The 25,820-nt window shown below is 49.0% G+C and overlaps 11 protein-coding genes across 11 annotated transcripts; 5 read left to right on the top strand and 6 right to left on the bottom strand.

The window, feature by feature from the left end:
- Positions 1 to 421: 421 nt before the first annotated feature.
- N7471_003358 (transketolase family protein) lies at positions 422 to 2,893 on the bottom strand (the record flags this gene model as incomplete). Its single annotated transcript, XM_057276078.1, has 5 exons — positions 422 to 1,339; positions 1,403 to 1,920; positions 1,977 to 2,459; positions 2,530 to 2,639; positions 2,706 to 2,893. The coding sequence occupies 5 exons, from the start codon at positions 2,891 to 2,893 to the stop codon at positions 422 to 424; spliced, it is 2,217 nt and encodes a 738-aa protein (XP_057140716.1).
- A 1,144-nt stretch (positions 2,894 to 4,037) lies between these two features.
- Positions 4,038 to 6,187, top strand: N7471_003357 (Zn(II)2Cys6 transcription factor; the record flags this gene model as incomplete). The annotated part of the gene is made up of 3 exons (XM_057276077.1): positions 4,038 to 4,141; positions 4,210 to 6,008; positions 6,060 to 6,187. 3 exons carry the CDS (start codon positions 4,038 to 4,040, stop codon positions 6,185 to 6,187), a joined length of 2,031 nt encoding a protein of 676 aa, XP_057140715.1.
- Positions 6,188 to 6,423: 236 nt separating this feature from the next.
- On the bottom strand, positions 6,424 to 7,290 carry N7471_003356 (uncharacterized protein; the record flags this gene model as incomplete). Its single annotated transcript, XM_057276076.1, has 1 exon — positions 6,424 to 7,290. The coding sequence occupies one exon, from the start codon at positions 7,288 to 7,290 to the stop codon at positions 6,424 to 6,426; it is 867 nt and encodes a 288-aa protein (XP_057140714.1).
- A 1,147-nt stretch (positions 7,291 to 8,437) lies between these two features.
- On the top strand, positions 8,438 to 10,092 carry N7471_003355 (uncharacterized protein; the record flags this gene model as incomplete). The annotated part of the gene is made up of 5 exons (XM_057276075.1): positions 8,438 to 8,619; positions 8,689 to 8,805; positions 8,871 to 9,429; positions 9,490 to 9,900; positions 9,961 to 10,092. The coding sequence occupies 5 exons, from the start codon at positions 8,438 to 8,440 to the stop codon at positions 10,090 to 10,092; spliced, it is 1,401 nt and encodes a 466-aa protein (XP_057140713.1).
- Positions 10,093 to 11,204: 1,112 nt separating this feature from the next.
- Positions 11,205 to 13,466, top strand: N7471_003354 (uncharacterized protein; the record flags this gene model as incomplete). The annotated part of the gene is made up of 4 exons (XM_057276074.1): positions 11,205 to 11,462; positions 11,527 to 11,567; positions 11,631 to 11,668; positions 11,725 to 13,466. The coding sequence occupies 4 exons, from the start codon at positions 11,205 to 11,207 to the stop codon at positions 13,464 to 13,466; spliced, it is 2,079 nt and encodes a 692-aa protein (XP_057140712.1).
- An 833-nt stretch (positions 13,467 to 14,299) lies between these two features.
- On the top strand, positions 14,300 to 16,125 carry N7471_003353 (Peptidase S12 Pab87-related C-terminal; the record flags this gene model as incomplete). The annotated part of the gene is made up of 2 exons (XM_057276073.1): positions 14,300 to 14,307; positions 14,385 to 16,125. 2 exons carry the CDS (start codon positions 14,300 to 14,302, stop codon positions 16,123 to 16,125), a joined length of 1,749 nt encoding a protein of 582 aa, XP_057140711.1.
- A 304-nt stretch (positions 16,126 to 16,429) lies between these two features.
- N7471_003352 (uncharacterized protein) lies at positions 16,430 to 17,384 on the bottom strand (the record flags this gene model as incomplete). Its single annotated transcript, XM_057276072.1, has 2 exons — positions 16,430 to 17,199; positions 17,258 to 17,384. 2 exons carry the CDS (start codon positions 17,382 to 17,384, stop codon positions 16,430 to 16,432), a joined length of 897 nt encoding a protein of 298 aa, XP_057140710.1.
- Positions 17,385 to 17,844: 460 nt separating this feature from the next.
- On the bottom strand, positions 17,845 to 19,423 carry N7471_003351 (FAD-binding oxidoreductase; the record flags this gene model as incomplete). The annotated part of the gene is made up of 4 exons (XM_057276071.1): positions 17,845 to 18,061; positions 18,165 to 18,921; positions 18,975 to 19,185; positions 19,247 to 19,423. The coding sequence occupies 4 exons, from the start codon at positions 19,421 to 19,423 to the stop codon at positions 17,845 to 17,847; spliced, it is 1,362 nt and encodes a 453-aa protein (XP_057140709.1).
- A 1,009-nt stretch (positions 19,424 to 20,432) lies between these two features.
- Positions 20,433 to 21,725, bottom strand: N7471_003350 (Amidohydrolase; the record flags this gene model as incomplete). The annotated part of the gene is made up of 1 exon (XM_057276070.1): positions 20,433 to 21,725. One exon carries the CDS (start codon positions 21,723 to 21,725, stop codon positions 20,433 to 20,435), a length of 1,293 nt encoding a protein of 430 aa, XP_057140708.1.
- A 983-nt stretch (positions 21,726 to 22,708) lies between these two features.
- On the bottom strand, positions 22,709 to 23,918 carry N7471_003349 (DUF453-domain-containing protein; the record flags this gene model as incomplete). Its single annotated transcript, XM_057276069.1, has 2 exons — positions 22,709 to 23,458; positions 23,541 to 23,918. 2 exons carry the CDS (start codon positions 23,916 to 23,918, stop codon positions 22,709 to 22,711), a joined length of 1,128 nt encoding a protein of 375 aa, XP_057140707.1.
- Positions 23,919 to 24,611: 693 nt separating this feature from the next.
- Positions 24,612 to 25,637, top strand: N7471_003348 (uncharacterized protein; the record flags this gene model as incomplete). The annotated part of the gene is made up of 1 exon (XM_057276068.1): positions 24,612 to 25,637. The coding sequence occupies one exon, from the start codon at positions 24,612 to 24,614 to the stop codon at positions 25,635 to 25,637; it is 1,026 nt and encodes a 341-aa protein (XP_057140706.1).
- Positions 25,638 to 25,820: the final 183 nt, after the last annotated feature.

Genomic DNA, 25,820 nt, shown 5'->3' with positions numbered 1-25,820 from the left:
CTTTGCACGGAATTCGCAGCCTTCGTGCTTAAGCCGTAACCCCAGTCAGACTTTGGCACGGATACTTGCGGATGTTTCCGTTTCCGCTTGCGGCTGGATCGAGACCCGCATCGAACCAATTCCATCCTTATTTGAGTCGATTGTTTTGAAGTTTGGGTACAGTGGCGTTTGCTTCTTACTGGACCTGGTAGCCGGCTTTGGTGGGGCTGTAGTTTATATATGAACCCTTTAGTTAAACAGCCCTAATAGCAGGCATTATTCCTGTATAGTTATATCGATATCTGATTGCACTTTGCCCAATATGCGTATTGAATGTATTATGATATTTAGCTCAGTCGCAAACTGGGCTACTAGGAGTTTAATACGTTCCTACGGCAGATGCAGTTGTGTTCAAGCTGCTAATGATATCTTCGAAACTCTTCTAATGCTCAACACCAATCCGCAAGCTACCGTTGAAATCCCTAAAGTCACCCCTCAAAATTCCGATACCGTCTCGCCTGACTTCCTCCACTAAGGCCTTGACCTTAGGTGCGATGCTCTTCGGTGCAAATCCAAAGTGCTCGTATGTCTCCTTTGAAGGAAGGCTCTTTCCAAAGCTGTTCATCGACACCGAAGCATCAGCATAGCGTTCCCACCCATTGGACGGGTACGCCTCGATCACGACAGTGGGCTTTCCAGCGCGCGACTTCAAAACTGATTGCTTGTACTCCCGCGACTGCTGCTCAAATAGCCTAGTGCAAGGGAAAGAAACGACTCGTGCCCTGATACCATGGTCATTAAGAAGCAATTCCCTAGTCTGCATCGCGTAGCCCATCTCAGACCCGACTCCGATCAAGGTTACATCGAAATCACCACCCTCGGCCTCCGCGAAGACGTACGCGCCCTTGAGCGTGCCCTCGCGCGAAGAGTGTTGGGGGTACTGGGTCAGGCTCTGCCGGGAGAGTGAGATAACAGTAGGTGTCTCAGTGGCTTGGATGGCGGCAATGTAGGCGCCGGCCACTTCTTCTGCGTCGCATGGCCGGATGTAAAGAACATTAGGCATGGCGCGGTAGAGAGCGGCAACGGCAATGGGCTGGTGGGTAGGGCCGTTCTCACCAACGCCAATACTGTCGTGGGTGGCGATGTGAATCTGCTGGAGGCCTTGAAGCGCGGCCATGCGCACACCGGCAGCGGCGTACAAGTGGAAGACAAAGTAGGTGCTTGTCATGGGGATAAAAGTGCCTTTGTTGAAGGCAGAAAGCCCGTTGGAGATGGAGCACATGGCGTGCTCGCGGATACCGTAGTGGATATATCGACCGCTGTAGTTTCCGTTCAGGCCACAAGCAGTTTGGAGTTCGGGCTAGTTTTACATTAATATCCTGCTTTGAGGCCGCAAATAGCAGACTGAACATAATATACTTACGGATTGGAAGTCGACTTTGTTTTTGTAGGAGACATTGACCGAGGGAGTAAGATCCGCTGTTCCGACCAAGAATGAATTGATATTCACTGCAAGGGCGTTGGTCACGACACCGGCTGACTTTCGTGTGGCCGTTGGCGCGGTGGGCTGGTCTTGCGTGCGAGGAATACATTTGGTCCAGTCTTCGGGCATCTTGCCCGCGACACGGAGCGCAAATTCAGCTGATAGTATGGGGTCTTTATTCTGATACTTCACCAGGGCGTTTTGCCAGCCCGCTTCGTGTGCCTCACCACGACCAGGGATGTCACTGAAGAAGTCATAGACGTCTTGGGGGATGTGGAAATGCTGGTCAGGGTTGAGGCTGAACCTCCTCTTGAAGTTAGCCACTTCGTCGACTCCAAGAGCAGCCCCGTGTATGTCGGCAGTGCCGGCTTTGGCAGCCCCGTAGCCAATAGTGGTGCGAATGTTGAGGAAGGTGGGCTTGTCGCTCAATTTAGCACCAAGAAGAGCGTTTGTGATTTCTGATGTATATTAGCAGAGCTTTCACCGCCAAGTTGAAGGCGCTCTGAGACTTTACCGGCAACATCTAAATTTCCGTTGTACACGTCTACTACGTTAAAACCGGTGGCCCGCATCTTGGTGTTGATATCCTCGGTGTTGGCGACATCCGCAGTTCCGTCACACGTAACCGAGTTATTATCGAAGATAACACAGAGATTGTTTAGCTTCCAGTGACCAGCGAGGGACAGCGCCTCGAGACCAACACCTTCCTGAAGGCAAGCATCGCCCACCATGCACCATGTCATGTTATTCACTAGCTCATGGCCGGGCTTGTTGTAAGTCGCGGCAAGGTTTTTAGTGGCCATGGCAAGGCCAACGGCACTGGCGAGACCCTGGCCGAGGGGTCCAGTTGTAACCTCTATGCCCTCATTCTCAATTTCAGGGTGGCCAGGGCAGACTGAGTCGAGCTTTGATGAGTGGTAAGACTTGAGCTGTTCAAGTGTCATGCTCTTGACACCAACAAGATGCATAAAGAGGTACTGCCACAGACAGGCGTGGCCTATTAAAATGTCAGTTGAGTTACATGTGGTTTTACTTCTGCGGATAACTGGGGGACACAGAAGACATACCATTTGAAAGAACGAAGCGGTCCCGGTTGAAGTAGTTGCAATTATTTGGAGAGTACTTCATGACATACTTATACAGGGAAATACCAATCGCAGCCATACCCATAGGAGATCTGTGACGAGGTCCAGTTAGCGCTGCGCTGCAAACAAGGGGATTCCCGAAGAGGGTGTTGACTTACCCAGCATGGCCTTCGCCGTACTGCTGGCAGAGATCAGCGATGAACGCTCGGAAGACATTCATCACCCGCTCATGCTTCTCCGGGCTCTCCAATCTGAGTCCAGCAGCATCCCCATTGCGGATCGCTGAGACTGCCTTTACTGGCAGATACTGTGCGGGCTTCTCGAGGAGTTCCAGCGCAGGTGCCATGGCGTAAAGTTCGGCTGACTGAGACTAAAAATGAGTGTTTGAGAAAAGCGGTTCGTGATGAGAAGCTTCAAAAGGCTAGCGGACAAAGTCGAGTGGACTGCCGATTCTTATACTCAGGACTTCATTCCATATCCATCGCCTGCCCGACAGTCAATGCATTGCGCCAATACTGGATCGTGGATGTTCGGCATCGAGACGAAGTCATGGGTCACTTGGATCCGATAGTATCAATGAATCAACGAAGGGAAATTGAACAGAGTGGCGAGTTTGCGCAAACCTGCTGTTGCTGAATGGTGGGTGGTCAATGGTGGTCGGGGATAATCCTTCGCTTCGAGGCCAATGGCCCTCGCCTCGAGAACCCACCCGCAACCTTTTCTCCAATATCACTATGAAAGATGGGGTCCTCGGTATTGGTCTGTTCGCCACGGCAGTTGCTGAACATGCAGTCTTATGATGTGCAGGTGATGATCTGATAAGTACGGCTGCATTGCATCGGACTGATCAATGCCGTTATACTCTCGGCATCGCTTCCGGTGCTATTCTTGCGGGCCTGTTTACACCTGCATTAACAGTACATTAAAAACCAAAACTTTCTTGTGATCCCTTAGAATCATTCTCTGGCTAATGTATTGCTAGTGTCTGCTTGATGATGGTTCAATTCGTGATGTTTCTTGTCCTGCATTTATTGTCCTTTCCTGAGGTCGGAGTACAGGCTTATTCATGCTTTGGCAAAGCTGGATTTTGCGATATACATTATTGACACGATAATATTTATCTACACCAATATTCCTATTTTAAATATATGGTATACTAGTATCAGTGCGTGCATGCATGTTCATAAAAACACATGATCGTAGAGCGGGTGGTTCCATCCCGAAACCCCGAAAACCTCTCGCCTAGTTCACTCTTCGTTTCTGCCAAAGCTCACAGGTCTGATTGTACGAGAGAAAAAGGATATTTCCATTTTTGAGGCAAATACAAAGAGAAGGCAAATACAAAGAGAGAGGAGGGGAATTCAAATGTGATTCAACAGTCGAGTTCCCCAACCCCAAAGTGGGTCAGGCCAAGGCGGGGTATAGAATTCCGGGGAATATTTTTTAACGACCTTGGCAGCTTCGAGACGAAACCCACGAAAGTATCCTCGATGGAGGTTACTAACGCAAAAATTTCAGAAGGCAACGCCACGGGGACTCGGCGTCGCCGCGTCAGACTATCTCGGGCCCGCGGATTGAGAACCAAAACAGGATGGTGAGTGGATACGCATCAGTTCAGAATGACCCCTAAGCGAACATCAACCTCGCTCACACGCACGACAGCCTCACCTGCAGGGAGAGACGCGTGAAGTGCGACGATGGCAAACCCACTTGCGTGCGGTGCTCCAAGTCAAATCGTATCTGTCGATACGCCCAGGTTGGTGACCAGCGACATGCCACTGAAGCCGGAGCCGACTATGGGTCTCCAAGGGCTCAACTGAATTCAAGGGAGGAGAGAGTTGAAGACGCACGTGCAGTAGGAAGCGGCACCAACAATGCAGGCCTCGCTCAAGGGGAACTTCGTAGTTCCCAGGAGCAGCAGCCGAGTTCTGGTCCATACCTTCAGGCTACCTACTCAGCCCCTACTGAAGCCTTTGCCCCGCTCCAGCATAGCGGCTCGAGTGATACGCCACTGAATGACCGTTTGGCTAATGATCAGAGACTGTCTAGCATTGACTCAGGCTTCTTGGGTTCTCCACTTTCTCTTAGCCAGATACCACTGCTCAATATATCCCCCGGTGAATGGTTCGATCTGGTAGCACGGGATGCTATCAGCAACATCCAAAGGCTCAACGACGCTTCAACGGTGGACCCAAGATGGAAATTTCCCGAAATTGCCCTCTCACGCAGACAGTCACCGGCCCTTGATTGTCCTGAGGCTCACCCCGAGCAAGCTGAGAGGCACTCTGAGCAGCGGCGACTCGGCCTGGAACATCGAGATGACGAGATCGAAGCCCCTTTACTAGATTATCACCAATTTCCCCAGCCTTGGAACACGACGAGTAGGATAGAATTATCAGCACTCGACTTCAAGTTCTTTCGATACTTCATTAATGTTGTTGGGCCAATTCTAGACTTGTTTGATCCCGCTCGGCATTTCACTAATGTCGTGCCGCATCTTGCACTACAAAACACAGGGCTTCTGAAGTCCATACTCGCAGTTGGGGCTAAGCACTTGTCACTTGGTCTCATGCGTGGGTCGGGTGAAAGTGTATCAGGCGATCATGCGACTCAAAATGCGAATACTCCAACCTCGCTAGCAGCAGCGACTGATCTGCCATCAGAGTTGGACCCTGCTCCAGCACACATAGCTACACAGTATTACTACGAAACGCTTCAATATCTCTCGCAGACATTGCTCTACCCATCCTATGCGGAATCCCGTGAGATTTTGGCGACAGCCACCATGATCAGCATGTATGAGATGTTTGACGCCGACAACGCCTCGACCAGTGGTGACTGGGAACAACACTTGCGAGGCTCCTTCTGGATACAGCGTTCTCAGGACAATGATGGCGAGTCCGTTGACGGTTTGAGGCGAGCCGTATGGTGGGCGTGGCTCCGGCAGGACATTTGGGCGGCCTTCCAGACAGGACGGCCAACCCTCACCTTCTGGCGTGCTCGGAAGAAGCTCGAGGAGCTCGACTCGGATGAGCTCGCAACAAGGATAGTCTACATCTGCGGCAAGTGTGTAGAATATGCCGCTTCGGACGGGATGTCGGCAAATAAGGACCCAAGACACAGAACGCAGCAGGGTGACCGACTTCTCCGCGCTCTCGACGATTGGCATAGTATCCTCCCGGCTTCCTACCAGCCGGTTACTGTCGCCACGGATTCTGGCTCAAATACAGTGTTCCCGTCCATATGGATTCACCCACCTAACCACGCAGGAGCCATTCAGATGTACCATTTCGCAAGAGCTACTGTGTTGCTGAACCAACCCACGATGGGGGGACTGAACGCCTACTGTCTCCGCGAGAAGCAGCTCAGTGAAAGTGTCAAGGTGGTCTGCGGCATCGCTAATGCCAGCCAAGAACATGAACCTGCAATAGCCTTTGTTAATGTACAGGCTTTGTTTGGAGGTAAATGTCCCTCCTGACTCTTTTTTCTTGTCCTAACTGACAAAACACAAGTTGGCCAGTTTGTTCGGTCACCTGAGATGCAGCGCGAGTTGCTCCGTATATTGGAGAAAATGCTGAGGATCAGCAAATTTCCCGGTAAAGGGCTTATTGCTAAACTGCAAAAAGCGTGGCAGGAATAAATTGTAGCACCAAAGTTGGTGAACCAGAGACAAGGCACCTTTCTCCCGACTAAATTAATTCCATGGGAAGCTATGTATACTAAAAGGAGTTTAATTGAGCTGGTTCTAACACGCACTTTTATGGACCGAGACCAAATACAAGAAGGACTATCATTGTTGCTTCAATCGAACCCTAAGTCTTCTCAAATGCGTTATCCGTAGATCATCTCTTTCATCATTATCATGGACTCCGATCCTCACCACGCTCCGACAATGCCAGCAACCGGAATATCGATACCCGTAGTGTAAGATGCACTCTCAGAGAGCAGATACACGTAGGCTCCGCCAAGCTCCTTGGGGTCTGCTAATCTGGGCATGCCGCCATAGTATTGCATCTTGAGGTTCCAGTCGGGTGCCTGATTTACAAAGTAAGTCATAGCAGTTTTAATAAAGCCCGGTGAGATTGAGTTGACACGGATGCCATGTTTGGCCCACTCCATAGCCAGCGTATGCGTCATATTCCGCACAGCCCCCTTAGTAGCTCCATAAGGAGCCGAGGGCGCCGCACGGTTGGGGCGATAAGAGGTCATGGAAGCAGTGAAGACAATTGACCCCTTGATTCCTAGCTCAATGAAGCGGCGAGCCACAGTAGTAGCGCAGAAGTAGGCGCCAAAGACGTTGAGATTGAACAGTTGGTCCAGCTGGGCGCGGCTGAAGTCGAGCGCTGGCTGGTGCTTTGTCATGCCGGCGTTTGCGATGAAGCCATGGATGGCGCCTCGTGCAGAGATGACAGCATCGATTGCGGAGTTGACGCTCTCCTCGGAGGTGACGTCGCAGTGGACGTAGGATAAGCGCTTTGGATTGGCGTTTTGCAGGGCGACGAACTCCTCGCCAGGTTCAAACACGTCCAGGCTGAAGATGGCTGCCGCCTCGTTGGCTAAGCAGACCTCTGCAATAGCCAGACCAATACCTCGGTTGGCACCGGTGATGGCAATGACCTTGTCCTTCAGGGTGATTCTCCAGTCGTGGTCTGGACCTGGTTGCGTGTCAAGGAAGGCAGGGGCTGGTGCTGCGAATTCGGCGACAGCGGCGCCTGTGGTGGTGTCTTGAATACTTGGAGGCATTATTAAGGATGTGTTTGTTTGCCGTAAGAGTTAGGGACGATTGAAGGAATTGATAAGCCCTTAGAATGGGAGAGCACCTTTTTAAGTCTGCCATGACCTTCTGTTCAGCCAAGCGACTCCGATATAGCCTAAACTGATACCGAAGAGCTCGGTATACTCGAGTCGCGTAGCTTTGTTGATTAACGGGGTAGTTGAAAGATCACTACACACGTATTGCCGAGGACTGCTACCCCGGGCCGACCCACCCGTGGACGATCGTTTTCCGCAAGAACAAGATAAGCGATCAATTTTGTCCTTCGAAGCGAGCCCTATCCAATCCCCATGCAGTTGACAATCCCCGTGCAGTTGACAGTCGAGACCATCGACCCTCGCATCGAGGCGCGGGGATCGACCCCCACCCACGTGGACATAAGCCCCAAACAGTTGAGCTTCATGCAAGGCTTGTTTGACCTTGGAAATTGATCAGAAATCAAATATAACCAGAAAAAAACACCAGGAAGCAGAGTATTATGGAGACAGTATAAACTAATGCAAGTTGACCTGTCTTTCTTTCGGATGTTGCCTTTGGAGTTGGTGCCTCAGGCAGAGCAACTCAGAACGAGCCTCTCGGGCGCCTCTTTCCCAATACAAATGTCTCTCCCTCCTGCCTTTGTTCTTTGTTCCCTACATTCATAGTGTCCAACACCTTTTAAGTCGTGGGACCTTAGCTAGTAAACTGATGGGTTTTGGCGAGGGCTACGCTTGTGTGCTTATTGAACGTGTGTGCGAGAATACTGATCAATGCGGCATTGACTCCCCATGGGGTATATTCCCTTCCGCGGATTTTGAAAATATTAGACCCTCCCAGTGGCAAGATTGGTGCTGAAGGAGAGGCTCCACTTTGGCCTCGATGCGACCACACACGCCAATCGCACAAGGTTACCCGACTGTGGAGAGCGGGAAGTCGCGCTTGGGAAGTTGTGGGGGTGGATATGGAAAAGATGAGCATGCCGGATGAGCGAATGTCGGGATTTCCCCAGGTCTCAAAGCCCTAGCCTCGTATATCCGGGGTTGGGGGAAGAACATATACATTCCGTAAGGAGGTTCATGTCCAACCTAACATTTTATTCTCTACTCCTCCAACCTTCAGGTCCTCCAAATAGCCACCATGGACCGCGACTTTGAGAGCCAACTGAAAGACGTCTCCTCTCATGAGATTGAGAATGTGAATATCAGCGAGTCTGTCTCGTTCAGCCCAGAAGAGGAGAAGGCGTTAGTGAGGAAGATTGACCTCACCCTCCTGCCGACTATCTGGGTCATGTACCTCCTGTCCTACCTGGACAGAACTAAGTGAGTGTGAACATGTTAGAGCTAGAGGTCTTATACTTTATCAGGGTGCTAATGGCCGTTTGTGTACAGCATCGGCAATGCAAAGATCTCTGGCATGCAAGTAGATCTCGACTTGTCATCCAACGAATATTCGATTGCCCTGGTTGTCTTCTTCGTCGGATACGTGGTTTTTGAGGTGCCTAGCAAGTACGACAATCCTATCCTTAGCACTCAGCTTCAGACCATGACCGCTAACTGCCCTTTTTCTGCAGTCTTGCCCTGGGTCGATCCCGACCCTCTATTTTTCTCCCATCAATCATGATTCTCTGGGGTGTATTGACTTGTGTGATGGCTGTTATCAACGATTTCACCCATCTGGTAGTTCTCCGCGTCATTCTTGGATGTGTCGAGGCCGGCTTTGCCCCCGGTGTGATTCTTCTCCTGTCATCATGGTACAAACAAACTGAACAATCCAAGAGATTCGGTGTGTTCATATCTGCAGCCGTCCTGTCAGGCGCCTTTGGTGGCCTGATCGCTGCCGGTATTGTTGATGGCCTTGAGGGGGTTCATGGTATTCGTGGTTGGCGGTGGCTGTTCATTATTGAAGGCGCCGCTACTGTCGGTTTTGCTATCATTTCCCTCTTCATTCTTCCTGATTTCCCGGGTACATCGCGACGTCTCTCTGAGCGCGAGAGGCATATCGCTGTGGCACGCCTGGCCGCTCAGAACGTCACCGCTACGACCGAGGATACCGAGCACCTAAGTAACTGGGATGCTTGTAAAGTGGCTTGCCGAGACCTTCGCACCTGGACGTTTGTTATTGGATATATGGTTCGGACCCCCTTGTTTGGCCCTTATCTTTAACATCACTAATCAGGTCATTCTCTATAGGTCATCGTCGGTTCAAGTACCCTGACGTACTTCTATCCTACCCTCGTACAAGGACTTTTCGGAGATGCATCCACCAAGAAAATTAATCTATTGACTGTGCCAATCTACGGCGTGGCATTTATCGCCACCGGTGTCACATCCTACTTCAGTGACAAAGTTCCCAACTGGCGTGGCGTCATTATTGCTAGTTGGCTGACATTTTCCCTGGTATGTTCGATCATTGTCTGTGCTGTGTACAATTTCACGGCTCGGTATGTTCTCCTGGTTCTCATGGCATCCGGCCTTTGGGCCACCAATGGAGGTACACTGGCCTACGCCTCCTCTGCCTTTGGTGGGATGCACCCCCAGGCCCGAGGTGTTGCTTTGGCTATGGTGAATGCACTGGGTAATTTGGCACAGATCTACGGATCGGTACGTATCTCACCAAGTCATATTCTCTGTTCGGCAACGAAGCTAACTCGGAACGCACAGTACCTATTCCCAGAAAAGGATGGCCCTAAGTATATCAAGGGATTCTCTGTCATTTCGGCGATGCTAGCGGTGGGCGTGATTGACTTTTTGTTCTTGCATATTTGGTTCCGTCGCCGCCAGCGCACCCAGTGATGATAGTCTAGTGCTGGATATTGAAAGGAGATCTAGTCTCGTGGATCATGAGTACATGAGTCATTCGTATAACAACGGCAAAACTTGCTAGGGCCGAACCTGGATATCTAATGTTGCACATGAGTCTGTTTTCTCTAGGAATATAGATATAGTCATGACATCCTAACTGAAGATGAATCCATCGCGTTGGCCGTCATTTTAAATATTATTGGGCGCGAAATACCCGCTGGTAACGATCTGGGAAAACTCCATAGAGAAAGATACTTATGCTTCCGAGGTTTGATATCCGGCTGGTGTAAGATAGATCTGGCAGGTACAATGTATGTATCAAGCTGATCACCTATTATATGAGTCATGTGTTTCTCCAATTTAGCACATACTGCTTCTTTGCTTTATACCTCTCCAGAGTCAACTTGACTACCGGCTTTATCTCCGTATTGGTGCCGGTATGGCTGCGTGATTGCTTTGGAAGGGAATTGCACCTGATATATATCGCAATTGGATAACAGGTATGAGGGTCAAGATAACATTACCATTCAGCTATGGTACAAACAACTTCACTACTGGCGCTTTCGCAATTTGAGTTATGTCTCTGTGGACAATGAAGATGACGATAAAGCTGAGGATTATTGATGGATGCTTTTTGAAGTCTTTACCCAACGAGTGTTTGCAGTAAACAATACACAAGTAAGAGCATCAAACCAAATCTAACCCCAGAGACCGGCCCGTAATTGACCTACACATGTGGACATTAAGCGAGCTCGTGGCCATTAAGCGAGCGGTGAATCTGAAAACAAACATGGATTCTCGTAAGAAGACTGTAAAATAACCTGGTAGCTGAGATATCAAGGCGTAAAATACTGTATTTACTTTGTATTTGGGTTCGCAGCTCGCTTAGTGGCCACATACGCTCGCCTACGGACCACCTTAGTTCATTCGATTCGATCCGACAGCGACTTAGCATACCAGAGATACTAGAATGCATCTACCATGGAATGGCCACTACATATGTAGCAAGATAGCATTGCAACTTCAACATTTTGCCATACCCCAGTTTTTTGAGGCTTAAAAGGCCTCAGTTACCCGCATAGCTAAATCCATCTCTCAACACAATGGAAATAAAAAGGGCTGCCATCCTGATCATCTCCGACGAAGCCTCCAAGGATCCCACTTTGGACCGTGCGGCTAGTGCTCTTGCACCTATTCTGGCCAAGGAGGAGAAGTGGGAACTCTCCGCAATTCGTATAGTTCCGAACAACGTCCTCCAAATCCAGCAAGCAGTTTGCGACTGGACTATTGGCCCCAATTGGCACCATCTAGTCCTGCTTAGTGCTGTGACAGGCTTAGCAGGCAAAGACAATACTGCCGAGGTGAGTGGATCTTTGGGATCTTTGCTGGCCAACCGGCTCTCGTGTGCTAAAGACATCATCCTAGGCCGTCACTATCCTGATTAATCGACATGCCCCGGCCCCAGTGTGAGTGTACATGGTTTCATCTGTGGTTTCGGACTTATGCTCACCACGTAATAACCTGTCTAGCCAAGGCATGATCGCCGAGTCTCTGAAATTTACTCAATGTGAGATGATATCAGCTCACCGACTTGATTATACATCCCAGCTCATTCACTTCTAGTCACAAAGTTGGAAAGATCGATTGTTGGTGTTCGTGAGAAGACTTTGATTATCAGTTTACCAGGATCTCCCAAAGGAGCCATGGAGAATCTTGAAGCCGTTATGAAACTCCTCCCTCATGTTTTCCCGCAGTACCATCGCTCCTTGCATACTACTGGCTTGAATAAGTCAAATAATGAGGCCGGAATCACTATTTCCCAGCATCCAACACAACTTCAACTTCAACCCTATCATCACCACCATGCCCATGGCCATCTGATCCGCAAAGCACACACATCTTCACCACACTGTCCCCAATCCAAATCCAACAGACCCGCCATGGGCCTCAATCAGCGCTACCGCCCTTGTTTCAATCCCATGCTTTCTGTAGAGGAAGCACTACGTGTGATCCGCGAGCAAACCCCTGCACCCATTGTGGTCGAAACGCCTGTCACCACTTCCATCATCGGGTCCGTCATTGCCGAAGATGTTTACGCCAGCGAGATGGTACCGGCATACCCCACCAGTCTTGTTGATGGCTACGCCATCGTTGCCGTAGAAGGCAAATCCACCAACGCCATTTTCCATAGAACTTCAATCGCCCACGCCAACATGAGCGGAGCCTTTGAGCCCTTACAACCAGGAACCATTGCTAAAATTACCGCTGGCGCGTCCCTTCCCCCTAATGCCAACGCTGTGGTTATGTTTGATGACACGGCATCCTCAGCCCTAGATGGCCAAGGCGAAGCAACTGTCGAAATCCTGGCCGACGATATCTTCCCAGGCGAAAATGTCCGCGAACCTGGAAGCGACATTGCCCTTAACTCTAAGATCCTTGATCGTGGTGACCTTATCTCCCCAGTCGGCGGCGAAATAGGTCTGCTTGCTGCCACGGGCACCCGAGCCATCAAGGTATTCAAGAAGTGCCGGGTGGGCGTCCTCAGTATCGGTGGCGAGCTCGTGAAGCATTCAGATCCCTCTACCCTGGTCAGAGGCCAGATCCGTGACTCGAACCGCCCATCCCTTTTATCTTGCCTAGCCTCCTGGGGCTTTGAGACCGTGGATCTTGGCATCGCCCGTGATACGGCAGTAGGCGAGCTCGAACACACCCTTCGAGACTTCCTATACGGTGTAGACCGTGCATCCTCTAGCATCGACATGCTCGTAATCACAGGCAGCATGTCCCTGGCCAAGCTAGACCTCAATTCTATCATCGAGCGTACGCTCGGTGGCACCATTCACTTCGACCGCATCTCTATGAAACCCGGCATGACCACTACCTTCGCGACAGTACCCTGCAAGGCTACCACGGCAGACGCAGCTGCTGAGAACGTCCGGCAGAAACACACCTCGAAACTGATATTTTCGCTCCCCGGAGACCCAGCCTCAGCGCTAGCCACCCTGAACCTCTTCGTCCTATCTTCCCTCCAAAAGTTCACCGGCCTAGGCGAGTCCTCCCAGGCTATGGCTACCAAGCCGGGGATTACGCCGCAATTGGGTCTGCCTCGGGTCGCTGTCGTCCTGACCCACCATTTCCCCCTCGATCCCAAGCGCACCGAGTACCACCGTGCTGTCGTGACGGGCTCTCGCTCGGACGGCCGACTATATGCTACGAGCACTGGTGCTGATGCTGTAGGCGGCCTTGCCAAGGCCAATTCTCTAGTTATACTCCGTGCAGGGCGAGGCGTTGGGATCAAGGGTGAAATCGTGGAGGCGCTGATGATGGGTCCTGTCTATGCTTCCGATACCCGCATTATTTGCTAAGACTGCGGCCCATCTTACAACAAAATGACTTGTATAGATGGAGGCCGGGCTTCGTTCTGGGTTCTACTCTTCTTCCAAGAAGGGTTTAGGCACTGGATCAATTGTGATGAGAGACAGGAAGGGAGAAAGGGAAATACACTATATTGGCTGGAGAAATTGGGGGAAAGAAGAAAGGGAGAGAAAGGAGATGTATCTACTGCAGTTCTGGAGAACTAAGGTCATCCATGACTACCTCGGTCAAGCTCCACCATGGGTCAAGTGGGGAGATGAACAACATCCCTACTGAGCGCGGCGTATGCACATCTACCCGTATGAGGAAGAATATTTCGCCAAGCCCATCTTCCCATGGACATTGAGCCCTAGTCTGAATGAGCTGGAGGCGGGTTCCAGCACTGGTTCCAGTTCAGGGATACTCGGGGAAAAAAAAGTTCCGGGATCTGAGTACATCATTCCAATCAATATCACCTCTACAGTACTATATTCTCGCCCTTCATTTTAAGATTTCTTTCTTAGGGCCGTGTTAGGATTACGGATTCAGGGGATTTAGGGATTCTAAGTTTCGAGAGTTTCAAAGAGACTCACGAAATTGAACGAGGGGTTCATTTATTTTATGGGACATTTAATCTCTCACTAGCTACTCCATACAACTCGTAATCCCCGACCTTTACTAGGAGCTAACTAGTAAGCAAAACTCACCTGACAAGCATCTCGCCGCTTCGTATGTTGTAGTTGGCCCCGGGGGCGGGGTCATATGACAATAAAGCTGCCTAAAACCCCTCCTTCAAACCTGGATTCTCACACTCCCAAGAGATCAACAATAGAAAACACCAAAAATGCATGTGTTGACCGTCTGCTGAGTTCCCATGGTGGTTGTCGGCTTTCTCTCCCTTGGATGACACACTCACTGACACTATGTAGGCCCGCTCTATCAACCATTGACCGACTGCGGCAACTGGGCTGCTCGATTGACCAGATTTGCAAAATAGAGGGCATCCCAGGTGTTTCTATTGGAGTCCTTGACTATGGAGAAACTTTGTGGACCGAAAACTTTGGATTCCGCGACAAATCCAAAACAGCGCTTCCAGACTCAAACACCCAATATGGAATCGGACATATCACCATGCCAATGGTGGCTGCTGGTATTGGCAAACTTGTGGACGACGGAAAACTTCAGTGGACCACTTTATTGAGAGAAATCATACCCGAGATTGAGCATACTGATGTCAACTGGACCTACACATCCACAATAGCCGATATTCTCGCGCATCGCTGTGGCTTGGACGGAGAAATTGCAACTTTACTAGCTGATGGCGGAAATGGCATCATACAGCCTTCTCTCGAAGCGTTTTTGAAAACTGTCGACTTCATCCCTCGCCCGCTTCCACACCGTGAGAATTGGCTGATGTGTCCTTGGGGATACACAATCGCTGCGTACATAATCGAGCATATATCTGGGCAGCCACTTCACGAGTATCTTCAGAATCAGGTATTCCGGCCACTTAGGATGACTTCTACCACTTTCCGGCCATCATTTGAAGAGAGCCACAATGTCGCTGAACCACATGCTTCACTTAGCAACGGGGAGGCTTGTCCATTGGAATTTCAGCCCAATTTTGCGAATACATTATTCGAAGGTTCACGCGGAGCCTATTCGACCGTGAGCGATCTTCTCATATGGGCCAAGCAAACATTGGCTGCGAGCCAGAATACCGAGCTATCCGCCAACACAGTATTGAAACAAACCCCGGACATCCTCAGCAACCACATCGCAATGAAGAATCCATCATTGTTGGAAAGATCGTACGGATTTGGCTGGGCTCGAGCCCAGCTTCCCGGCATTGTGGGCCTTCTCGGTGGAAACACCGGACTTTGGGAAATGTCTGAGCAGCCTATATTCGGGGCTGGAAACCAGTCTAGGCTCATGATATATCACCAAGGCGGAGGGCCGGGATACTCTTCATTCCTTGCTATTTTTCCTGAGACGCAGTCGGCCGTTGTAGTTCTCATGAACACCACTGCGGTGAGCGATGCTGCTGACTGGATCGCGCGACTCCTCATTGAGGGCCTCTTTGACTTTGCCAAACCCACCGATTATGTGAAGCTTGCAGAAGAAGGTAAAAGACGAACACTCGCACGGTTTGCTGCACTACATGATAGATTGACCCGAGAGCGAATCCAAGGAGCACCACCACTCCCCCTTGAATGCTACGTCGGCAAGTACAACAATGGGGACTATAAGTACATGCTGGAAGTCACTTTGAGTCCAGAGTCAGAGAGCGATCTCATGATCTCCTTCCAAGGTCTAGACTCACAGCGCTACCCTCTTCGTCACTACCACGACCACGTCTTTGAGTGGAGCATGAGCTTTGACGAAGTGAAGAAGAGTGGGAGATATGATATCGCAGATCCTTCATACTATAGGATTCGCTTCGAAACATATCCCGACAACCGAGCGTCTCGGATAATTTGGAATATTCACGAAGCATCAGTTCCAGATGGACTGACATTTGAGTGGAAAGATGAACGTCTTGCGGAAGCATGGCGCGCAGTACAAGCAGGTATGAACAACTTCGTTTCGAACATGATATATCCGGGATTTGCTACTGACTTAAGGACAAACGGCTATTTAGACATCGTGGCTGCCAAGAAATTGCAGTGAATGGATTAGAATAGTGGCATATCTAGTCTGTCTGGGATTTTGATTATCTTCAACCTGGGTGCTATTATTGACATTATCCATAGTAGTAGGTACGGTACAGGGTGACGCGTGAGGATATACTACCTTTTCCTCGAGCGAACCAACCTCATACCGGAAGACCAAAAGCCGTTAGTCCTAAGCCAGAAATCCAAATGAACTGTCGAAAGCTCCCTTGAAACTTTGGACAGCTTTCGGGCGGCTACCAGACATTTAAAATAAGACTGAAACAATGAAACATCCATGCCAATTCCCAGACAAACCCCTTTTACCAGACAAGCGCGACGTGTGTTGCAGACCCATTCTTCCCAAGAAGCTCCTCTCCATGCCCCTCTCGGCCTGTCACCCGCAATCTAAGCATGAGTGGACCAATTCCCCTAGTACTGAGCCACTGTTCATCTTTCCCATCCCTCTCACTATGCAACCAAATACTGCATTCTCCTTTGTTTTCGAGTGGCAACCCGAGGTTAAACGTGCAGCCAACCTGGCCTCTAGCTGTGCTAGGTGGCGAACCAATCATGCTAGAGAGCAGCGTCGAATAATTCTTCATATGAGAAGACGGCACGACCACTTCGATCTGATGAACTCCAATCGCCCCACACGGATGGGTTACTCTAGCCGGATCATCAAAGCGCAGTCTCGTCTGCCTAGGAGACCCATCGTAACACACGAAAGGAGCGTCCAAGCGGCCCGTTGGGAAGAACTTCTCGTCTGGAGTTTCCGATGCACCATGGAAATCCGGATTGGCTCTTGTCCAGTGGAGTTTCAGACCTTCTGGCGTTGTCCGGCCCTGTACGGTTGGCTGAGGAAACGACACGCCGAGATTACCGTCTCCGCCAGGACCTTTATTCAAGCGTTGGCTGACGCCTTGGAAATGCTCAGCGGCGGTCTGTGTCGACATGGAAGATATGCTCCAATCAATGAGACCTGGGCTTTTAGTTCCCCAGGTGTGGCCAACCGGTGGCTGGTCCCACCAGTTGAAGAGCTCTAGATACGTGCCGTCCGCAAACACAATGAGCTTTAGCTGGCTAGCCTGACCTGAAATGCGGTGATCAGCATCGTTCTATAGGGGTTGAAAGGCTTGCGCTGTACGTACCGGTGTGTTTGCCGCCTTCGATTATAGTGAAGTTGTCACTTAGCCATGAAGGGGGGCTCTTGAATTCTTCTTCTGAGAGTAAAATTGTAACATGGTCAATTCTTGAGGCTGTATTGATGGACCCCATCTTGAGTGACTAGCTCAAAGGCTGATGGAATAATCAATTATAAAACGGTACCTGCACTTTAGGGAGACTTGGAGTATTAATATGACGTCTCTGATTGCTTTTCTTACCTATAACATATGTAATCTGTTGTTGTCCCTTGTCCATGCAGGGCGTTGAAGATCATTTCCGCACCGGATGCCTCCACATCAGCGGTGGGTTTCTGTGTATCTGATGTGTACCTGCAGGCAGTTGTATAAAATTTACACGTAATTTAACGTTTTTGTATTTTTGTGAGAAAATTTGTTGGACTGGAATCTTTGATATGGATTGCTGTCCAGGGTAGAAATAGTCTCAGGATGAATACTCCGAGGAACAGAAGAGTATTTTACACTCTTCTGTTGCTCAATTTGACTCTGACAGATATCCAAATCCATATTCTGCCTTATATACATACGATTGCCCATTTTCGGTCATTGAACCCTCAAAGGAACTCCCGTGAGAAAGTGCCTGTAGGATCCCATGTTTTCTTGAGTTGTTTGAGTCTCTCGATCCTCTCTGCACCTTTGTATCGCCAGTGGAGAGGATCAACGCGATTGGAGTTGGTGTAAGATATAAATTTATCCTCTGTTGAGCCGATCCGCCCGACATGTGCCCCTGCAGCGACAAACTCTGTTATAGGTTCCTGGGTAGAGGGCTCTCTATAGCAAGGAAGAACATTTCTGCGACAGGAGATGTGTTAGTGGAAAGTCTCGCATGATTGGAGATGGTATCCTTCGATCACTGTGGGGAGGGAGTACTCACAGCCATAATAGTTGGCCTGCATTACCAAAGGAGGTATCCGTGATCGGAAGCTGGCAAGCCGGCGCACGCCATCCGAAGATTACCTGAGTGCCTTTTGCGTCTGGGTAATCTGTTATAAGATCCTGATGCAGTTTAGCCATTGCGAGGAATTTTCCGGCTGTAAATTCGGCCAGGCCTATTAGGTTGATGCTCCTGAAGTCCCCGGGTGACGATTTCGCGAGTGGAAAATCACTGTGATTCTCGAACAAAAGCATCCGTGTCGTTGTTTCGATCGGATCGAGGTCCGTAAGCCTTTGGAAAGCGAACTCAGCTTTAGCAGGGTCACCGATGTAGTGTGCATTTATCACAATAACTTGTTGAAACTCTGGGGGTCGAGAAACTATCATTAAATGGCCGGCTGTAGGCGTTGATGGATCGACCATGAGCTCCTTCATAATCATAGCAATCTCCCTTGCCTGACACATGGGGAAGATGAGTTGACGGAAAAAATGTCCTCCTACCATGCTGCCCAGGGTGGACAGAGGGTAGGTGCGAATAGTCAGTTCCGTAACAACTCCAAAGAATTGCCCAGCCCCACGGATCGCCCAAAACAGATCCGGGTTTATCGTGTCGCTTGTCTCAACCAAGGAGCCATCAGCTGTGACGACACGAGCAGAGAGGATGTTGTCAGAGCCGAAGCCGAATTGTCCAGAGTAAAGGCTGATACCACCCCCGAGGAAGAACGGGATCACGCCAATAGTGTTCGCATCTCCAATAGCTATGGATCTTATAAGCGTATAAAATAAAAGAATAAAAAGGAAGAAGACGAACCTGTGCATTGTTCCTGGCGGGCTAGTTCCACCTGAAACTCTTTATGCAAGACACCTCCGCGTACTCGAACTGTCCCACAACAAGGGTCTACCTCGACTCCTTTGAAATTTGACATATCAATGACAAGACCATCTTCTCCAATTGACGACCAGGGGCTGTGTCCACCTGTGGCCGCAACAAATGGTGTTGATGTGGTAGCTGCAGCTTTCACCTTCAACAGTAGTTAGTGATAAGAAGCCGCTATACTGGGAAGGGGAAAGATATTGACTCACCACTTTAACAACATCGTCTTCACAAGCGGGCCTTACAACAGCTCCTGGTACTTTCACTCCTATATTTGACCATCGTTTAGGGGTTGTCCAGAAATGAGCGTCCGTCCTGTCAGTGAGAATCGCTGCATCTTCTGACAGACAACCCCTGATATAAAGTACAAATTCGGCAATTGGCATAACTTTGTCTAGATATAACCTTGTTTAGATCGCGCAATAAACTGTGTTGATGGCGAAATTTCAAGCGAATCGGCAGAAAATTCAACGAGACGCGTCTTTGTATCAAGCTATAATTCAACGACGGGTGGACTAGAGAAAACTCTACGCGCTATATCTCCCTTTGAAATAAAAATTCCAGTTAATCATTCATTCCGGGCTGTGTATTTAGAATTCAGCTTACGGAAGATACTGATATATTAGTATTTTAGAAGATGTGCACGAATGATATAAGTCTAATTTGAATCGTGTACTCGAATCTATGTAAAATACAATAAAGTGGATCAAGATCTGGAAATATTTTATACGAGTATTGTAGGATCTTTGAAGAATCCAGCGGTGAGGGACCGGACTAGTAGGGTTTATATGGGGCACGCTTGGCTCTGTCGTCGTCGTCATCGCGAAGGGACTACAACAGTACTCCGTAGATTAAGCTGTATTTTCATTTGCTTTCCGATTTTGGTAACCTAAAAGGCAACTAATCCGTGATGACAGAACTACGTTATATAAAGTTCAATGAAGATCTCAGCTGATCTACACATGTGGAAGCTGAATACTTCCAAGGTTGGTTAGGGACCCCCTTGCTCGTGCATGTGCATACCTATGTTGTATGTACTCCATACGGAGTATTTCACTAGTTAGGTAATGCATGGTATTAAGTAATTGGCTATATAAAAAAACTTCAAACTATGTTGTACATGCAGCTAGATGGTCGGTGAGTCCTGGGATAGATCTATCATATAGTACACGTCATGCTGCATTATATTGTATACTAGTAATTCTACGTCGTCGTTGGAGTGAATTCCAATTCGATGCAATCTCTGGGAGCCTCACCAACGCATCTAGTTTTAATGTACTCATTCGGGACCAAAATCAAATGAACAAAGAATTCTTACCACCATGGTTTTTAACTCCGAGGAAGACAAACTGTTCCTACCGCCAGCGGAGTGCAATCCTGGAAAGCGCTATGGCGCTATGCGGTGTTTCTCTTCGATAAAAATGTCAATGCACCTGCAATCATGGCATTCCTACCAATCGTGAGGGTAGGTTGAATTGCTGGAGCGAAGGAGGAGGAGTGATTGACCGGAATATCTTGTGAGACTCTTCCTTTCTTCTCAGCCTCATCCCAGGTGTTGCTATCAATGCATCCAAGGAACCAGAAGCAGCAGGGCTTTCCAACTGCTAAGCCAAGTTTTGTGAAGTCTTCACTGGCGTTGCTTCGGGGCCAGTCCGGATCAAATCCATTCGAAAAAACGGCTTCGAAAGTATCCGACAGTCTCTCGGTGGTGATTTTGTCATTTTCCGTGATTGGGAAGTTCGTGATTGCCTCAATCAGTGGCTCCTCGTCCGCACCACTAGCACTGCTTTCCGCTTTGGCAATGCGCTCAATTGACGCGAGAACCTTTTTTCGGGTATACGAATGGGCAGTCCTTATGTTGACTTGCATTTCCGCTTTCTGCGGAATGATATTGGCAGCCTGCCCAGTGTTCAGGCTACCAACAGTCACAATAGCAAATTCCTGGCTCGGGCTGATCTGCCTGCTCACAATGGTTTGAAGTCGCATAACCGTGCTCGCAGCCATAACCACAGGATCAATCGCTCGGTCAGGCATGGACGCATGCCCGCCCCTACCACGAAATGTCAACTTAAGTGAATCTGACCCCGCCAACATCACTCCAGGGCGCATTCCAATGCGCCCAACTGGTTTTGCTACCACATGCTGTGCCATCAAAACATCGGGAATGGGGACTAAGTCGTATAGACCACCGTCAATCATCCGCTGTGCGCCTTCCCCGAGCTCCTCGGCAGGCTGAAACACAATAACTAGTGTGCCTGTCCAGATGTGTTTGGTTGTCACAAGAGTATCAAGTGCGGCGAGAAGACAGACCATGTGCATGTCATGACCACAGGCGTGCATGACGGGCTTTACAACACCGTCGGACTCATCAAGCATAGTCTTTTTGCTGGCGAAGGGAAGATGAGTTTCCTCAAGTATGGGCAAGGCGTCCAATTCGGAGCGTAGGAGGACTGTCTTTCCGGGTCCATTTCGCAGGACTGCCGCAATTCCAGTGCCGCCGATGTTATCGTAAACCTCTAAATTAGGAACTGTGCGCAATTTTTCAGCGACTATGTTGGCGGTGGTAAACTCCTGATGGGAAAGTTCTGGATGAGAATGGAGTTTTTTATACAAAGCTTCATAGTCCTCGAGATCTGAGACATTGAGACCAATGAGGCTAGAAATTTGAGTCGGCTGAAATGCTTCCATAATGCGTCTTTCTTGAAGCTCGTGATATAGTCCTGAGATTTTGTAATTTTTGCCAACAGAAGTCACTTGGTCAGATCGTTAGGGGATTCGGTTGTCAGGTCCTAGTAATGAAAATGCTTAGTACTCCGTACATTCAACGGTACTATCCCGCAGCAAAATTTAATTACGATAATAATCGCATGTCAAAGATGAAAATCATATCCTGGGCCTCTCCACACATCTCGTGGAGCTGAACATTTTGTAGACCCGCTTCCAAGCTTCCTCCACTGACAGACGCAATACAACATACACATCTGTATACATTCCAGCCATGGCTTGCGCATCGTATGCATGTACAATTCATTGCTACATATGTAGTTCAATGCCTTAGATTCCACCAGCATTTCTACGCAATGTTCGAATCTTATCAGAATTATCTTCTCTTGGCATATCTCATTGTGCAGCACAATTGCCGGCCCGCAGCTTATCGCCGCCGATCTTCGCCTTTTATGCTGTTTCTACAAAAAAGAAACTCCTCGATCTAGCCGGTTTGTGATTTATCATCTGCTAAAATATTGTAGAGAGGCTTTGTCGTATCCACATCGCTTCTGAACTTAATTTAGTAGTTATGGAAGACCGATCATATCCGAACAAGTGCACTTCGTATTCTCGAGAATTGTTCTCACAAGCTTGTACAGGTCATAAACTGAGTAGAAAGGCGTAAAGTAAAAAGGCAGAGCTGCCTTAGCTCCAATCATTCACTATTCACCGCTTCTTCTCGGGTGACAGTGAGAGTTTGTTGGGGCTGGCTGAAATTAAATCATTGCTGCATGGAGTACAGAATATAGTTGCATGTACGTATACCGAACAACTGAGACTTTTTTATGTGGTTTTGAGCTGTCAGGTACTATCCAATCTGTTATTTGTAAAAATGAAAAACGAAATTCCATTGAACGCTTCAAAGTTCACTAATTGGAGCGAATATTCCGATTCCACAAATCCCTCTATCGCAATGAATAGAATGTCAGTCCCTCAAATAACTTCCGGGCTGTTCGAATAATACTTCCTTTTTCAACCAAATATTCCCCTTTTGTGTCGCAAGACACACTGAGTTGAACATCAATCTGTCCTGCGCGATGCGCGATGCGCCAGATGTGCGGCTGTAGCCTGCTATGGGAATGTTCCCAACAGACGGTCGATGAGGGCAATACGTCCGATGCTACCGTACCAGGTATACTCAAAGCTGCCGACAAACAAATAGCACCCGTGACTTGGAAAGTAGGATGTAAGACTCCCGCGCTGAATGCTGTCACCTCAACATCCACCGAGGAATTCGAGGTGCTCGGGCGGGCGACCACAGCAATCTTCGGCGTCCCTCGGCACTGCGCAGCATCTGCTATATCTCGCGCCAACCCCATTCGAACTGCACCTGCGCGGCGGATTGCTTCGATGACGGCTTCAGACTTCGTAGCTTGTGGTCCGTCTAGGGCGTAAGATGTCGGCATTGAGGCAGCATCCACCAAGACAAATGGATTTGTGCAGTCAATCAAGGTGGTGTGGACAACGAACCCAGTCCCGGTGCTGGGGCATTGAAAGGCAAGGTAGTCTTTCCTGGCTCCGCTGGGAAACAGTTTCCCTGTCATATTGCCGTTTGGCGCCAGAAACGTGATTCTAATATCACATGTGGTATTGTTTTGCGGAATGGTGACCAGCAATGCTTGGCCAGTATTTGTGACGAAAACTCTGATATCAACCTGTTCACTCACTTAATAACCGGTTTCACTTGGCGCAAATAAAGCGTTGCTGTTGTTGTTCGTCATAAAAGAAAAAACTCACGCATTCTTGTTCCTCTGGAAACACCACTAGATTTTGATCCAGAGCAAAGAGTCCGACTCCAGCAGCTAGATTCCCACAAGTCCCAGACATGTCTATTTTTGCACCAGCAAAGTCCACCTGGGCGAATGTATAATCGATATCGTACCCGGGCATCGTTGAGCGCGAGACAACTGCCACTTTGGAAGTGGTTGGTGTGCCTCCGCCGATGCCATCAGTTTGACTGCCAGTGCCCATAAGAGACAGAAGAATCGGCTCCCAGTCACTCTGTGATTTTGGAAGTTGATCTCTGAGCACATAAAGACCCTTCGATGTCCCAGATCTCATCCATGTTGCAAGGATCGACCGTTGATGCCTGCCGCGACTGTCGTTTGATTTCATGATGAGCGAGAAACTTGTCAAAGCAATCAAACTGGGACGACGCAGCCTGACAAGATCTCAGAGTCATGGGATGATATGTCACTTTTTTGCATATTCCCTATACTTAGTTCTCTACGCAATCATGCATAGAAAGTCGTTAATTGATTTCTCCATGTAAGTGATGCAGAGATGGAGCTTAAAGTCGCATGGACCCAGCGGCACGATGATAGCATCAAAGAGTTATACACCGCTTCTTCGAATCTCAACGGCATGACTGTTGATATTAAAGTTTTACTGGTTGACAGGTAAGCTGCACCTTGCATATGTATCCGTGCAGTTGAAAGACGTGGGCGTCCACTGCGCGCCAATGCAACTAGGGTCCCCTTGATTAATCTGTGCGCGTAGTGCAACGATCCAGGTAATGCAAAATTTCGTCAAAGCAAAAAATGGGATAGGGAAATGAATCATGTAAGTAGTCGCCGCATTCCTACTTCCTGGGTAATCTTCAATATTGCCGATGTCGCAACCACCTCACACTATTACACTGACCGGCTCTATACACTATGACCAGGTTAGTCGGATAAGGCTTGATGATATCATGCTGCAAACTCATTATTCGTTACTCACTAACATTTCTCATTCTCTTTTGGCAGAACCCTAAGCGAGACGATAGGCGATGTTTGCCTCACCAAAGTCCCATCACTCTTCCGGCGGATGAATCTTCCCAATGTCGTCCAAATAACACCTGAAGTCCCGTCAGTTGCGGAGGGCGCTGTTATTTTGGTTCAAGTGCTGTCTACAGAAGGCAAACGAACCTATATGGAATCCACAACCGGAGAAAGCGATGATCTGGCAGAGGGAGATATCATACCAGCAGTCCTAGGTAAACGTCGGATGTTCAACGGGTTTAGTTGCGACATCCCCAAGACACTGGCAGTGGGGGACCTCTTGTACTGGAGCAGTGCGAGCGGCGTGGTCGGCGAAATTCGAGGCTCTGACAAGGCTTGGGGCAAACAACTGGCGGTGCGCGTCCTGGGCAGTGCCCAAGTTGCCGGCCAACACCTCAACATCAAACAGGCGCAATTTGTCCGCCGACTGCGACACTTGGATACAATCGCACCTGTAATTTGCGTGGTGGGCACAGCTACCAACACTGGCAAGACTTCCACGTCGGCAAAAGTCATTCAGCACTTCAAATCGAAAGGGCTGAAGGTTGCGTGTGCGAAGCTGACCGGGATGGCATACCTCGAGGAACTGAAAAAGCTCTCATCGACTGATGCGGACCTTGTTTTGGGCTTTATGGATGCGGGCTTGCCGAGCACCTGTGGCGAGAATGTAACGGAGATTGTTGAAGTCGCATTGGGGACATTGCATCACTTGAACCAGATCCAGCCAGATATCATTGTGGTGGAATTTGGCGCAAGTTTCCTAGGGCCTTACAATGCAGAAAGTGTTCTGTGCTCGCCCGAGTTTAAGAAGCATATTGCTTCCGTTATTGTTTCGGCGAGTGACCCTGTTGCCGCATGGGGGGCAAAACAACTCATGGACCAGTGGGGAATTGCTATCACCGTTTTCACAGGACCTGTTGTGAACAGTAAGAGTTTTGAGGCGTATGTGGAAGAAACCTTGGGTATTCCTGCCGAGGATAATCGAGACACCATCCCCAAAATCATGTCTTTGGTGGAATCTAAGCTTGAAGAGTTCAAGCAAAAGCGAGCGAGCCCGGTCCTACAAGTTTAATGCCTCGGTGGCTGTCCCAATGTATTTACTGCTTTGGTCGATTCAGTCGCGCCCAACACGAAGGCTTCATGTTAGTATATTCATCAGGTCAATTGATCTCCTAAAGTCAGAATTGAATTTATGAACTCAACCGTGTGCTCCTTTCATTCTACATATTCACTTCCAATAGTTCTAATCTTTCTA

This window comes from Penicillium samsonianum (assembly GCF_028829775.1).
Source record: "Penicillium samsonianum strain IBT 33392 chromosome Unknown utg000002l_segment0_segment0, whole genome shotgun sequence".
Taxonomy (NCBI): domain Eukaryota; kingdom Fungi; phylum Ascomycota; class Eurotiomycetes; order Eurotiales; family Aspergillaceae; genus Penicillium; species Penicillium samsonianum.
The sequence above is the reverse complement of the archived record's forward strand: the minus strand, read 5'-3'. Positions and strand labels throughout refer to the sequence as shown.